Source organism: Dasypus novemcinctus, chromosome 10 (genome assembly GCF_030445035.2).
Source record: "Dasypus novemcinctus isolate mDasNov1 chromosome 10, mDasNov1.1.hap2, whole genome shotgun sequence".
NCBI lineage: Eukaryota > Metazoa > Chordata > Mammalia > Cingulata > Dasypodidae > Dasypus > Dasypus novemcinctus.
Window position 1 is genome coordinate 11,015,358 of NC_080682.1, and position 14,007 is coordinate 11,029,364.

The window sequence follows — 14,007 nt, forward strand, 5'->3', positions numbered from 1 at the left end:
ATAGTTGTTGCTCCACATTCTCTACCTGTAGTTGATATTGTCAGTCTCTTAAGTTTGAGCCATTTGGATGGGCACAAAGTGGTGTCTCATTGTGATTTTATTTTATTCCTCTCCCCCCCACCCCCGTTTGTAGTTTGTCTGTTCTCTGTGTCTATTTGCTGCATATTCTTCTTTGTCTGCTGCTGTTGTTGTCAGCGGCACGGGAATCTGTATTTGTTGTTGTTGCGTCATCTTGCTGCGTCAGCTCTCCATGTGTGCGGCGCCATTCCTGGGCAGGCTGCACTTTGTTGCGCGCTGGGCGGCTCTCCTTACAGGGCGCACTCCTTGTGCGTGGGGCTCCCCTACACGGGGGACAACCTGTGTGGCAGGGCACTTCTTGTGCGCATCAGCACTGCGCATGGGTGCGCTGCACACAGGTCAAGGAGGCCCGGGGTTTGAACCTTTGACCTCCCATGTAGTAGGCGGACGCCCTATCCATTGGGCCAAGTCCGCCTCCCTCATTGTGATTTTAGTTTACCTTTCCCTGATAAGTAATGCTATGGGAGCATTTTTTCATATAATAATTGTCGATTTTGGATAACTTTTTTGTCAAGTCTCTGTTCAAAGTTTTCATTTTTAAAAAATTGAATTTCTTTTTCCTTATAAATTTCTATGTTGATTCTAGAGATGAGTCCTTTGGATATATGTATGATGAATATTTTCTTCTTTGGCTTGCCTTTTTACTCTTTTAATGGTGTCTTAACTGAACTCTTAATATTAATGGAATATAATTTGTCGTTTTTTCTTTTATGGTTAGTGATTATTTGTCCTGTTTAAGAGGTTTTTGTTCTCCTTGTATTAAAAAATATGTATTTTTAAAAAATGGAAACTTTCATTCTTTTTGCTCCACATGAACATAGGTGATGCTATGGAGAGCAGAAAGCCTGGACCGGTGCAGGTGGTTTTGGTTCACAAAGACCAACATTCCTTTGAACTAGAAGAGAAAGCCTTGGCCAGTATCCTTTTGCAGGACCACATCCGAGATCTTGATGTGGTGGTGGTGTCAGTGGCCGGTGCCTTCAGAAAGGGAAAGTCCTTCTTTCTGGACTTCATGCTACGATACTTATATTTTCAGGTAAGGTAGCATTATTTCATTTCAAAATAATGAATAAGACTTTTATGTCCAAAAGAGCAACTCATTTCACGGGCTAGCCTTGAAGTATAAGATGACACATTTAAGATTTAATGGAAATCTCTTACTTTTCCTGCAGAAGGAAGGTGGCCATTCAGATTGGTTGGGTGACCCAGAAGAGCCATTAACAGGATTTTCGTGGCGAGGAGGCTCTGACCCAGAAACCACTGGGATTCAGATCTGGAGTGAAGTTTTCACGGTGGAGAAGCCAGGTGGAAAGAAGGTAGGGAAGAAAAGGAATTACAAGTTAACAACAAAATGAGAATTCTTATATGTACTGTATTAATCCAGTTAAAAATAATTTTTATCAGTGTTATAAGTGCTTGGTTTAAAAAACACTACATGAATATAGTTTAAGAGATCAAATAGTTCTTTAAGGCTTATAACCAAAAAAACGCTGTCACATGCCCTATTTCTCCTTCTGCCTGATTTTTATTCCCCAGAGGCTATTCCTTTTAACTTTTTAAGATGTTATTTCTTCTCTTTACTTCCTAACTTTGGTCTAAGTGGCATAGGCCTGGCTGCCATTGTTTTGGGAGCTGAGCAGGGAAGGGGCATGAGGGGGGTCTCACTTTCCCCCACAACTGTCAGTAGGGCATCTTACCCCACACTGGCACCTGTGCCTAGGAACCTACAGTTGCAGAGCCTCTCGGGTTCATTCTCTCCACTCACTTCTTTGTAAATCAAGAGGGATAAGTCATGTCTCCTAAAATGGAGGAGGGGGTATAGGAATATAACTGTTCCTTGTATAGACTTGAACCTGTTCCTTCTGTTTTTAGTCCCAGTCTACCAGCATGCCAGCTATTTGTGCCTCTATTTTCTGAGACTTTCCAGGCCTTAAGGTTCAAATGCCACTTTCAGGCTGTTCAATTTTTCTGAATGCTGTCACTAAATATTTTGGAAGCTGAAGAATTGATGCAAAACTCCTGGTTGCTGTTCTCACAATTTCTGTGCTTTTTCCTTATGAATTTGTGCTTTTTAAATTATTTTTCATTTCATTAAAATTTTTTTTTCTTTTTTGGCGAGGTTTCAGGAAGAAGGGAGTTGGAAGAATTTCTAGTTTTTTTCTATACATAAAATAATGTGTAGCAAAATGGGGATGTTAATGAATCTAAAGAATAGAATCTAGGAGAATAAGGAATTACAATATTATAACAAACTTTTTCATGGAAATATCTTTAGATATCTTTTCTTTTTATCCAAACTTTTAATTAAAAAAAATTTTTTTAGAGCATTTACAGGTTTATAGAAAGTACAGAGTTCCCTTATACCCCCATCTCAAACTCACAGCTTTCTCAATTATTAACATTTTACATTAGTATGGTACTTTTGTTACAATTAATGAAACAGTATTATTGTAATTATGCTATTAATTTTAGCCCACTGTTGACATTACGGTTCACTCTTTGTGTTAAACTTTTCTATGGGTTTTTTGTGTGTGGTAAGTTATATGCAACCTAAAATTACCCTTTTTATCTCTTTTCAAATATAAAATTTAATGGTGTTAATTACATTCACAATGTTGTGCCTTCATTACCCTCATCCATTGCCACAACTTTTCTATTATTCCAAATAGAAACTATATAGAAATTAAACATTAACTGCCCATTCCCCTTCCTGACCTGGTCTGTGATACCTGTATTATAGTTTCTCACTCTGTAAATTTACATATTCTACTTATTTCATATACGTAAGATCATATAATACATCCTTTTATTGTATGGCTTATTTTCATCAAATGATGCCTTCATAGTTCATCCATGTTGTAGCATGCATTAGACCTTCATTCCTTTTCATGGCTAAATAATATTCCATTATATGTATATACCACAATTTGTTGAATATATGGATATATTCATATGTTGATGAGTACTTGGATTGATTCCACCTTTTGGCAATTGTAAATAATGGTACTAAGAGCATTGGTGTGCAAATATCTGTTAGATTCTCTGCTTTTAATTCTTTTGGGTATATGCTTAAATGTGGGCTTGCTGGGTCATATGCTAATTCTATACTTACCTTTCTGAGGAATCGCCAAACTGTTTTCCACAGTGGCTGTGGCCAACAATCAATGAGTGTTCCTATTTCTCCATATCCTCTCCAGCACTTAGAGTTTTCCATTTAAAAAATAGTAACCATTTTAGTGAGGGTGAAGCGGTATCCCATTGTGGTTTTTTCCTTCAATAGCATTGTTTGTTTGTTTGTTTATTCATTCCCACCCCCTTGTTGTTTGCACTTACTCTGTGCTGTGTCTTTAAGAGGCACCAGGAACTGAACCTGGGACTTCCAATGTGGGAGGGAGGCACCTAATCTCTTGAGCCACTTCCATTCCCTGCTTTGTTGTATCTCTCATTATGTTTTTTCTTCTTGTGTCTTTTGTTGCTTCATCTTGTTGCATCAGCTTGCAGCACCTGCCTATTGCGTCAGCTCTCTGTCTTGCTCGTTTTTCTTTAGGAGTCACTGGAAACCCTTGCTCTCTACTTTGTTGTGTCTCTCATTATGATTTTCTTTTTGTGTCTCTTGTGGCATCATCTTGTTGTGTCAGCTTGCCACACCTGCCTGTCATGCCAGCTCACTGTGTTCTTTAGGAGGCCCTGGGAACTGAACCACAGACCTCCCATGTGGTAGGTGGGAGCTTATTTGTCTGAGCCACATTTACTCCCCCCTCATTGTAGTTTTTTTTTTTTTTTAAAGATTTATTTTTATTTATTTAATTCCCCCCCTCCCCCGGTTGTCTGTTTTCTGTGTCTTTTTGCTGCGTCTTGTTTCTTTGTCCGCTTCTGTTGTCGTCAGCGGCACGGGAAGTGTGGGCGGCGCCATTCCTCGGCAGGCTGCTCCCTCCTTCGCGCTGGGCGGCTCTCCTTATGGGTGCACTCCGTGCGCGTGGGGCTCCCCTATGCGGGGACACCCCTGCGTGGCGCGGCACTCCTTGCGCGCATCAGCACTGCACAAGGGCCAGCTCCACATGGGTCAAGGAGGCCCGGGGCTTGAACCGCGGACCTCCCATGTGGTAGACGGACGCCCTAACCACTGGGCCAAAGTCGTTTACCTCATTGTAGTTTTGATTTGCATTTCCCTCATGGCCTGTGTCATTGAGTATATTTTCATGTGCTTTTTGGTCATTTGTATAGCTTCTTTGGAAAAATGTCTAATCAAGTTTCCCATTTTTTAATATGGTTGCTTGTCTTTTTGTTGTTGGGTTATAGAATTTCTTTATAAATTCTCGTTATTAAGCCCCTATTAAGGGAAGTGGACTTGGCTCAATGGATAGAGCATCCACCTACCACGTGGGAGGTCCAGGATTCATGTGGTGAGCTGGCCCACATGCAGCGCTGATGTGCACAAGGAGTGCCGTGCCATGCAGGGGTGTCCCCCATGTAGGGGAGCCCCACGCGCAAGGAGTGCACCCTGTAAGGAGAGCTGCCCAGCGCGAAAGAAAGTCCAGCCTGCCCAGGAGTGGCACTGCACACACGGAGAGCTGATGCAGCAAGATGACACAACAAAAAGAGACACAGATTCCCAGGCCACTGACAAGAATAGAAGTGGACACAGAAGAACACACAGCAGATGGACACAGACAGCAGACAACTAGGAGAGGGTGGGTGGGAAGGGGAGAGAAATAAATATACAAATAACAAAATTAAATCTTTAAGAAAAAACAAAAAAACAAAAAAAGCGCTATTAGATAAATGGTTTCCAAATATTTTCTCTCATTCCGTAAGTTGTCATTTTACTTTAATAAAGCCTTTTGAGGAACAAAAGTCTTAAATTCTGATTAAGTCCCATTTATCAATTTTTTTTCTTTTGTTGTTCATGCTTTTGGTATAAAGTCTGAGAAACCACTGCCTCAAACAAATTTTCTTCTAGGAGATTTATAGTTTTAGTTCTTATATTTAAATCTTTGATCCATTTAAGAGTTAGTTTTTGTATATGGTGTGAGGTGAGAGGCTACTTTTCTCCCACTGAACGGAGTTGCTAGCCTTGTCAAAGATCACTTGGTCAAAGATGTGAGAATTTATTTCTGAACTCTTAGTTTGATTCTGTTGGTCTACATGTCTGTCTTTTGCCAGTACCCTGCTGTTTTGATTATTGTAACTTTGTAAAAAGTTTTAAAATCAGGAAGTGTGAGACTTCCAAATTTGTTCTTTTTTTTCCAAGATGATTTTGGCTATTCAGCACTACATACCCTTCCATGTGTATTTGGTGATTGGGTTTTCCATTTCTGTGAAGAAGTCTGTTAGAAATTTGGGATTGCAGTGAATCTGTCTATTGCTTTGGGTAGAAGTGACATTTTTTTAAAGATTTATGTGTTATTTATTTCTCTCCCTTTCCCCCCTGTTGTCTGCTCTGTGTCCATTTGCTGTGTGTTCTTCCATATTCGCCTGCATTATTGTCAGTGGAACCGGGAATCTGTCTCTTTTTTGTCACATCATCTTGCTGCATCGGCTCTCTTCATGTGCGGCGCCACTCCTGGGCAGGCTGTGCTTTTTTCACCCAGGGTGGCTCTCCTTGAGGGGCGCACTCTACGTGTGGGGCTCCCCTATGTGGGAGCCCCCTGCATGGCACGGTGCTCCTTGTGCGCATCAGCATTGCGTGTGGGCCAGCTCACCACAGGTTTGAACCCTGGACCTCCCATGTGGTAGGCAGTGCTCCGTCATTTGAGCCAAATTCATTTCCCAGAATTGACATCTTCACAACATTAAGTCTTCTAATCCATGACCATGGATTGTCCTTCTATTTATTTTATTTTATTTTTAAAAATTTTTAAATTTCCTTTTTTTAAAAAAAAATTTATTTACTCCCTCCCCCCCCAGATGGTTCTCTCGTCTATCTGCTCATTGTTTTGCTCGCCTTCTCCAGGAGGCACTGGGAACTGAACCCGGAACCTCCCACATAGGAGGTGAGTACCCAATGGCCTGAGCCACGTTTTCTCTCCCTGGCCTGTGGCATCTGCTCATCTTTAGGAGGCACTGGGACCTGAACCTGGGACCTCCCATGTGGTAAGCAGGTGCACAACTGGTTGAGCCACATCCCCTTCCCCTTCCATTTATTTAGGTCTTTAATTTCTTTCAGCAATGCTTTGTAGTTTTCTGTGTACAAATCTTTTCCATCCTTGGTTAAATTTATTCCCAGATATTTGATTCTTCTAGTTGATATTGTAAATGGAATATTTTTCTTGACTTCTTCTGATTGTTTATTACTAGTTGTTTAATTTGCCAAAGGACTGGTGATACAAAGTACCAGAAGTGGGTTGGCTTTTATAAAGGGGGTTTATTTGGGTAAAAGCTTACAGTTCCAAGGCCATGAAAAATCCAAATCAAGGCACGATAAGAGGTACTTTTTCACCAAAGTCAGCTGCTGCATATTGAAGCAAGATGGCCTCTGTTCTCTGTGGAGGTTGAGCTTACCTGAGGCAACCAGGCAACTTACATAGCAGGGCTTGTCTCCTCTTGGCTGCTCTGTGGGTACAACCTCTTTGAGCCTCTCTCAGGGGGCTTCTGTTTTCTTGCAGTCTTCTCTTTCACATTGCAGAATCAAATATGCTAGCTTCCTTTTCCTGTGGCTATCTGACTGTATGTCTGTTTATATCAGACCCAGCAAGGCGGTGGAGACTCAACCTGAGTCACACCTCGCTGATATAGCCAATAAAAAGCCCTAAAGCGACCTTATCAAGTAACCAAAGGCCCCTTAACTGAACTTAATGCAATCGAAGGGTATCGCACCCAGAGAAATAGATTAGTTCACTAACATAATCTTTCCTTTTTTGAGATTCATAAAATAATTGCAAACTACCACACTAGTGTACAGAAATACTACTGATTTTTGTATGTAGATCTTGTATCCCACCAATTTGCTGTGTTTATTAGCTCTAGTAGCTTTGTTGTGGATTTTTCAGGATTTTCTGTATAGAGGATCAAGTCATTTGCATATAGGGAGAATTTTACTTCTTTTCCAATTCGAATGTCCTCCCCTCTCTCCCGCCCTGCTGTTTTTTGCTGTCTGTGTCCATTCGTTCTGTCATCTTCTGTATCTATTTCTCTTTTTGTCTTCTCTTCTCGTTTTTCTCCTCTAGGATTCATGAGGTTTCGATCCTGGGGACCTCTGATGTGGAGAGAGGTTCCCTCTCATTTGCACCACCTTAGGTCCTGATTTCTGTTGCACCTTGCCTTGACTCTCCCATTTATCTCTCTTTTCTTGTGTCATCACCTTGCTACATGACTCACTTGTGTGGGGCTCGCTGTGTGGGCATACTTTTTTTTTTTTTAGCCAGGAGGCCCCAGGGATTGAACTCAGGTCCTCCCATATGGTAGATGGAAACCCAGTCACTTGAGCCATATCTGTTTCCCCTGCTTTTTTCACTTACCTGATTGCTTTGCCTAGAACTAACTGTCCAATGTTGAATAACAGTGGTGACCATGGGCATCCTTGTCTTGTTCCTGATTTTAGGGGGAAAGCTTTCACTCTTTACCACTGAGTATGATGTTAGCTGTAGGTTTTCATATATGCTCTTTATCATACTGAGAAAGTTTCCTTCTATTCCTAGTTTTCTAAGTTTTTTTAATCACGAAGGGGTTCTGGATTTTGTCCTATGCCTTTCTGCATCAATTGAGATTATCACGTATTGTTTTCCCCTTTATTCCATTAATGTGGTATACTGCATTAATTGATGTTGTTGTGTTGAACCACCCTTGCATATCTGGGATGAATCCTACTTGATCATAGTGTAAACTTTTTTTTTAAGATTTATTTTTATTTATTTCTCCCCACCCCCTTGTTGTGCTTGCTGTGTCTGTTCGTCTTCCTTATTTCTTCAGGAGGCACTGGAAACTGAAACTAGTACCTCTGATGTGAGAGGGAGACACCTAATTGCTTGAACCACCTCTGTTCCCAGCTTTGTTGTGTCTCTCATTATGTTTTTTCTTCTTGTGTCTCTTGTTGTGTCAGCTTGTCACGTCAGCTTGTCACGCCTGCCTATCACATCAGCTCGCTGTCTTGCTCATCTGCTCATCAGAGGCACTGGGAACCTCTGCTCCCTGCTTTGTTGTGTCTCTCATTATGTTTTTCTTCTTGTGTTTTTTGTTGTGTCATCTTGTTGTGTCAGCTTGCCACGCCTGCCCATCACGCCAACTTACTGTCTTTTTTAGGAGGCACTTGGAACTGAACCATGGACCTCCCGTGTGGTAGACGGGAGCTCAGTTGCTTGAGCAACATTCGCTTCCCATGTGTAATTCTTTCGGTGTGCTATTGGATTCAGTTTGCTAGTATTTTGTTAAGGAGTTTTGTATCTATATTCATAAGGAATACCAGTTTGTAATTTTCTTGTGGTATCTTTATCTCGCTTTGGTATTAGGGTGATGTTGGCCTCACCCTTCTCTTCAAACTTTTGGAAGAATTAGAGCAGGATTGGCATTAATTCTTCTTGTTTGCAAAATTCCCTTTTGAAGCCATCTGGTGGCCCTGGGCTTTTTTTGGTTGGGAGGTTTTTTTTGTGTTTTTCTAAAAAATTTATCCCTCCTCACTTGTGGCTTGCTTACTCTCTGCTCTCTGTGTCCATTCGCTGTGCGTTCTTCTGTGTCTGCTTGTCTCTCTTTTGTTGTGTCATCTTGTTGCGCCAGCTCTCTGCGGCATGGGCTGTCAGCTCTCCGCAGGCGTGGGCTGTCAGCTCTCCATGGGCGCAAGCCAGCTTGACTTCACAAGGAGCCCCTGGGATGTGAACCCGGGGCCTCCCATATGGTAGATGGGAGCCCAGTCAATTGAGCCACGGCTGCTTCCCTGTTGGGAGGTTTTTGATTACTGATTCAGTCTCTTGTTATTCATCTGTTGAGATCTATTTCTGCTTGAGTCAGTGTAGATCATTTGTGTGTTTCCAGAAATTTGTCCATTTCATCTAGGTTATCTAATTTTTGACATACATTTGTTCATAGTATCCTCTTAGAATCCTTTTTATATGGAAATCCTTTTTAATTCTGTGGAGTTGATAGTAATGTTCCCCCTTTTCATTTTTGATTTTAGTAATTGGTGTCTTATCTTTTTTTCTTTCTTTGTTGGTCTTGCTAAAGGTTTGTCGATTTTATTGATCTTTTCAAAGAGCCAACTTTTGGTTTCATTGATTCTGTTTTTATTTTTAAATCTCTATTTCATTTATTTCTGCTCTATTTCCCTCCTTCTGCTTGCTTTGGGTTTAGTTTGCTCTTTTTTTAGATTCTGCAGTTGTGAGGATCAGTCTTTGATCTGTGATCTTTCTTTTTTAATGTAAGTGTTTACAGCTGTTCATTTCCCTCTCAGCATTGCGTTTGATGCATCCTATAAATTTTGTGTGATTTTATTTTTTTTTGAGGTCATAGGGGCTGGTGATTGAACCCAGGACCTTTCTTGTGGGAGGCAGGTGCTCAACCATTTGAGCCACTTCCTCTCCTATGTATGTTTTGTTTTTGTTTTTATTTGACTTAAAATATTTCCTAAATTCTCTTGTGATTTCTTCTCAGACCCATTAGTTGTTTAAAGAGTGTGTAGTTTAATTTTTACATATTTGTGAATTTTTCAGTAATCCCTGTTATTGATTTCTAGCTTCATTCCATTGTGGTCAGAGAAGATACATTGCATGATTATATTTTTGAATTTATTTAGACTTCTTTTGTGATCTAAAATATGGTCTATCCTGGAGAATGATCTATGCCTTTTAGAGAAGAACGTGTATTTTGCTCCTGCTGGACAAAGCATACTCTATATATTTGTTAGGTGTAGTTGGTTTATAATATCATTCAGGTCTTCTATTATTGATCTATGTATATCTTCTATCCATTATTGAAAGTGGTATATTGAAGTCTCTGACCATTATTGTATAACTGTCTATCTCCCCACAAATCTGTCAATATTTGCTTCATATATTTTGGTGCTCTGCCACTAGATGCATTTTGATGTCTTCTTTTTGAATTGACCCTTTTATCAGTATATAGTGACCCTTTTTTGTTCCTCTTGACAGTTTTTGACTTAAAGTCTATTTTATCAGATGTTAGGATAGCTCTCCCAGCTCCCTTTTGGTTACTATTTGCATTGTATATATATTTTTCATCCTTTATCTTTCAACCTACTTGTGTCTTTGAATTTAATATGAGTCTCTTTTAAACAGCATTTGGTTGAATCATGTGTTTTCTACCCATTCTGCCAGTCTGTGCCTTTTGACTGGAGAGTTTAAACCATTTACATTTAAAATAACCTCATAATGTAGCACTTTCTTCTGCCATTTTGGTATTTGGTCTTTGTAAGTCTTATACCTTTTTTGTCCCTTGATTCTTTTGTTAGTGCCTACTTTTATATTTATTTTTTGTATTATTTTGAGTCCCTTCTCATTTCTTTCTATGTGTATTTTTCGTATATGTTAAATTATGAAACTTAACATCTTACATCTATAACAATCACATTTGATTTGATACCAGTTTAACTACATTAGCATATACATACACTGTTCCTATGCCCTTCTGTCCCCTACTTTTTTGTTGTACTTGTTATATATTATATCATTATACACTGTATGCCCCAAACTACAGATCTGTCATTACTTATGCATTTGTGTTTTTGAACCTGTCGGGGTCATGGTGTTACATGCCAAAAAAAGGAATACAGTAGTAATCGTATTTATAACTACTCATATTATTACTTTTACTGGAGGTGTTTATTTCTCTATACTGCTTCAATCCATTGTGTAATATCCTTTCCTTTGAGTCAGAAGAATTCTCTTTTTGAATGTAGGGCAGGTCTGCTGGTATGAAGTCTCTTAGCTTTTATCTATATTGGAATGTCTTAATCTCACTCTCATTTTTTTTTTAAAGGTTTATTTATTATTTTTTTAAACTTATTTCTCTCCCCTTTCCCCCCCATGTTGTCTGCTCTCTGTGTCCATTCAGTGTGTGTTCTTCTGTATCTGCTTGTATTCTTGGGTTTGAACCCTGGACCTCCCATATAGTAGGCAGATGCTCTATCAGTTGAGCCATGTCTGCTTCCCATGTTCCCTGTTGAACTGTGATAATTAAAGGATTTCCTGAAACATGTACATAGAGTAGAACTATTTTTGTTGTGTTTATTTTTTTAAACTTTATTTAAATATTTTAAACCTAAAGGACAGTTGCAGAAACCATACAGATCCCAACCAGAGAACTCTTAACGTATCCATACTCCCTCAGTTACCTAGATGCACCAATTTGAACATTTTGTCACCCTTGCCATTTCTTTGCCTCCTTCTCTCCCTCCCTTGCTTCCTTCTTACCTTTCTACCTTCTTACCTTTCTTCTATCTTATATTCCTTTCTCTTTCTCTCTCTCTTTCTCTCTCCCCCCTCTGCCCTTTCCTTCCTTCCTCCACCTTCCCCCTTCCCTTCCTTACCTCCTCCCTCCCTCCCATCCCCTCTCCCCTTCACTCCCCTTCCTTCCCTTCCTTCCTTTCTTTCCATATTTCTTTCTATTTACTGAACATTTGAAGCCAGGTTGCACACATATTACTCCTTGAACACATAATACTTCCATGTACATTTCCTGTGACAAGGATATTTGCTTTTGTAATTACCTTAAGTGCCATTATCAAGGTCAAGAAATTTAACATTGATATAAAGATTACATTTTATATTCCTTTTTTCTTTTGGTCTCAATAATGTCCTTTTGAGGTTTTTCTCTTCATTCATAGATTAGATCCCATCCAGTATCATGTATTGTCCTTAATTGTCATTATCTCTAGTTTTTATTTTCTTTTTTTTTTTGGAAACATATATATTACATAAATCTTCCTATCCCAGTTCTTTCCAAGCCATACCATTCAGTGGGGTTAATCACATTCACAATGTTGCAGTACCCTCACAAACATCCATTGCTAGAACTTCACATTCACCCCAAACAGATACCTTGCACTCATTTTGCGTTAATTCTACATGGCTCCTTCCCCTTCCCCTCGGTGACCAGAACTCTACTCTCTCTCTCTATGGTTTGCATATTCTCTGATATTTTCTTTGTGATTACAGTGGGGCTTGACTTTAACATCCTACATCTATAACTGTCTTGTTTCTTTGCTTTGATACCAACTTAACTACTTAAGTAGGGGACATAAACTGTGTTCCTGTATCTCTCTGTTCCCCCCACCTTTATGTAGTTCTTGTCTACAACCATTGATTTATCATTAGATTTTTTTTCTAAAGATTTATTTTATTTATTTATCCCCCCCTTGTGGCTTGCTTGCTGTCTGCTCTATGTGTCCATTTGCTGTGCATTCTTCTGTGTCTGATTGTCTCCTTTTGTCATCATCTTGCTGTGCCAGTTCTTCACGGGCGCGGGCCAGCCTGCTTTCACAAGGAGACCCTGGGATGTGAACCCAGGGCCTCCCATAAGGTAGATGGGAACCCAATTAATTGAGCCACAGCCTCTTCCCTATCATTAGATTTTATTCATTTGCCTTTTAGATCTTATCGGATGTAAAAAGCGGAGTTACAAATAAAAAATACTATAGTATCGACATTTTTATTTACCCATGTCATTTTTCAAAAATAAAATTTTATTGAAGTATATCTTTCATACATGAACATACATAAACAAGAAATGTATGATAAAATTTGTGAATTTTACAAAACAAACATGCATACTATCATATAAAGCTCCCACATATATCCCCACCACCAACATCTTGCGTTGTTGTGAAACATTTGTTACAAACTATGAAAGAGCATTTAAAGATATTACTACTACGATAGCTCATGTCTTACATTTGGTGTATTTTTCCCTCAACCCACCTAATTATTAATACCCAATATTAGTATTATATATTTGTTATCATTCAGAAGAAAACATTCTCGTATCTTATTAATTACAATCTATCATTCACCACTGGTCCCCTTTGTTATACAGTCCCATGCTTTGTAAGATCCATTCAAAGTGTATACTCAGTGGCTCTCATTTTTATCACAGAATTGTGATGTCATCACCACAGTCAATTTTAGAACATTTTCATTACTGCAAAGGGAAAAATCCCATACCCTCTATACCCCCTTATTGTTTACCTTAAGTATTGAAAAAATATCTTCTTGCCATTGCTGCAAAGTATTACAATATTACTGTTAGCTATAGTCTGTAAGTTACATTAGTTGCCTTTTTCCCATGTATCACCATATTCTTAGCCCTTTGTAAAAGAAAAGCATTCTTATTTTTATACTATTAACCACAATCTTCATCTACCACAGAAATCACTGTTATATGTTCCCTTGATCATTCTCTAGTTTCCTTTCAATTGACATTTATGTCCCTAGACTACCTCTTTCGGCCACAATTGCATCTATACATTAGCAATGTTTTATTCATTATTATGTACTCTCAACTCTATTCATGTCCATGTTTTTAAAAAACAGTTAACCTTGATAATAATGCTACATACATTGAGCATCATCTCCTGTTCTCAACCCACCTTCTATTTCCTAGTAACTTTTTTTTTCTTTCTTTATTTTAAATTAATTAAATTATTAAAAAAATATGAGGTCCCCATATACCCCCCACCCCCTCACCCCACTCCTCCCATAACAACAACCTCCTCCATCACCATGAGACATTCATTGCACTTGGTGAATACATCTCTGAGCACCGTTACACCTCTTGGTCAATGGTCCACACCATAGCCCACACTCCTAGTAGCTTATACTCTAGAGTTTACCTCCGCGAGTTTACTCATTGTATTTAGTTAGTATTAGTGAGATCATACAATATTTGTCCTTTTGTGTCTGGCTTATTTCACTCAACATAATATCCTCTAGGTTCATCCATGTTGTCATGTGCATCCAATTTCATTTCTTCTTACAGCTAAATAGT

The 14,007-nt window shown here is 39.2% G+C and overlaps 1 protein-coding gene across 2 annotated transcripts in view; it reads left to right on the forward strand.

The window, feature by feature from the left end:
• Positions 1 to 14,007, forward strand: part of ATL3 (atlastin GTPase 3) — a 71,849-nt gene that overhangs the window by 13,168 nt on the left and 44,674 nt on the right. For both annotated transcript variants that reach the window (XM_058305272.1, XM_071217971.1), the window contains 2 exons: positions 900 to 1,114; positions 1,251 to 1,394. In XM_058305272.1, coding sequence (XP_058161255.1) covers positions 900 to 1,114; positions 1,251 to 1,394 — 359 coding nt within the window. The remainder of the gene's footprint in view (positions 1 to 899; positions 1,115 to 1,250; positions 1,395 to 14,007) is intronic.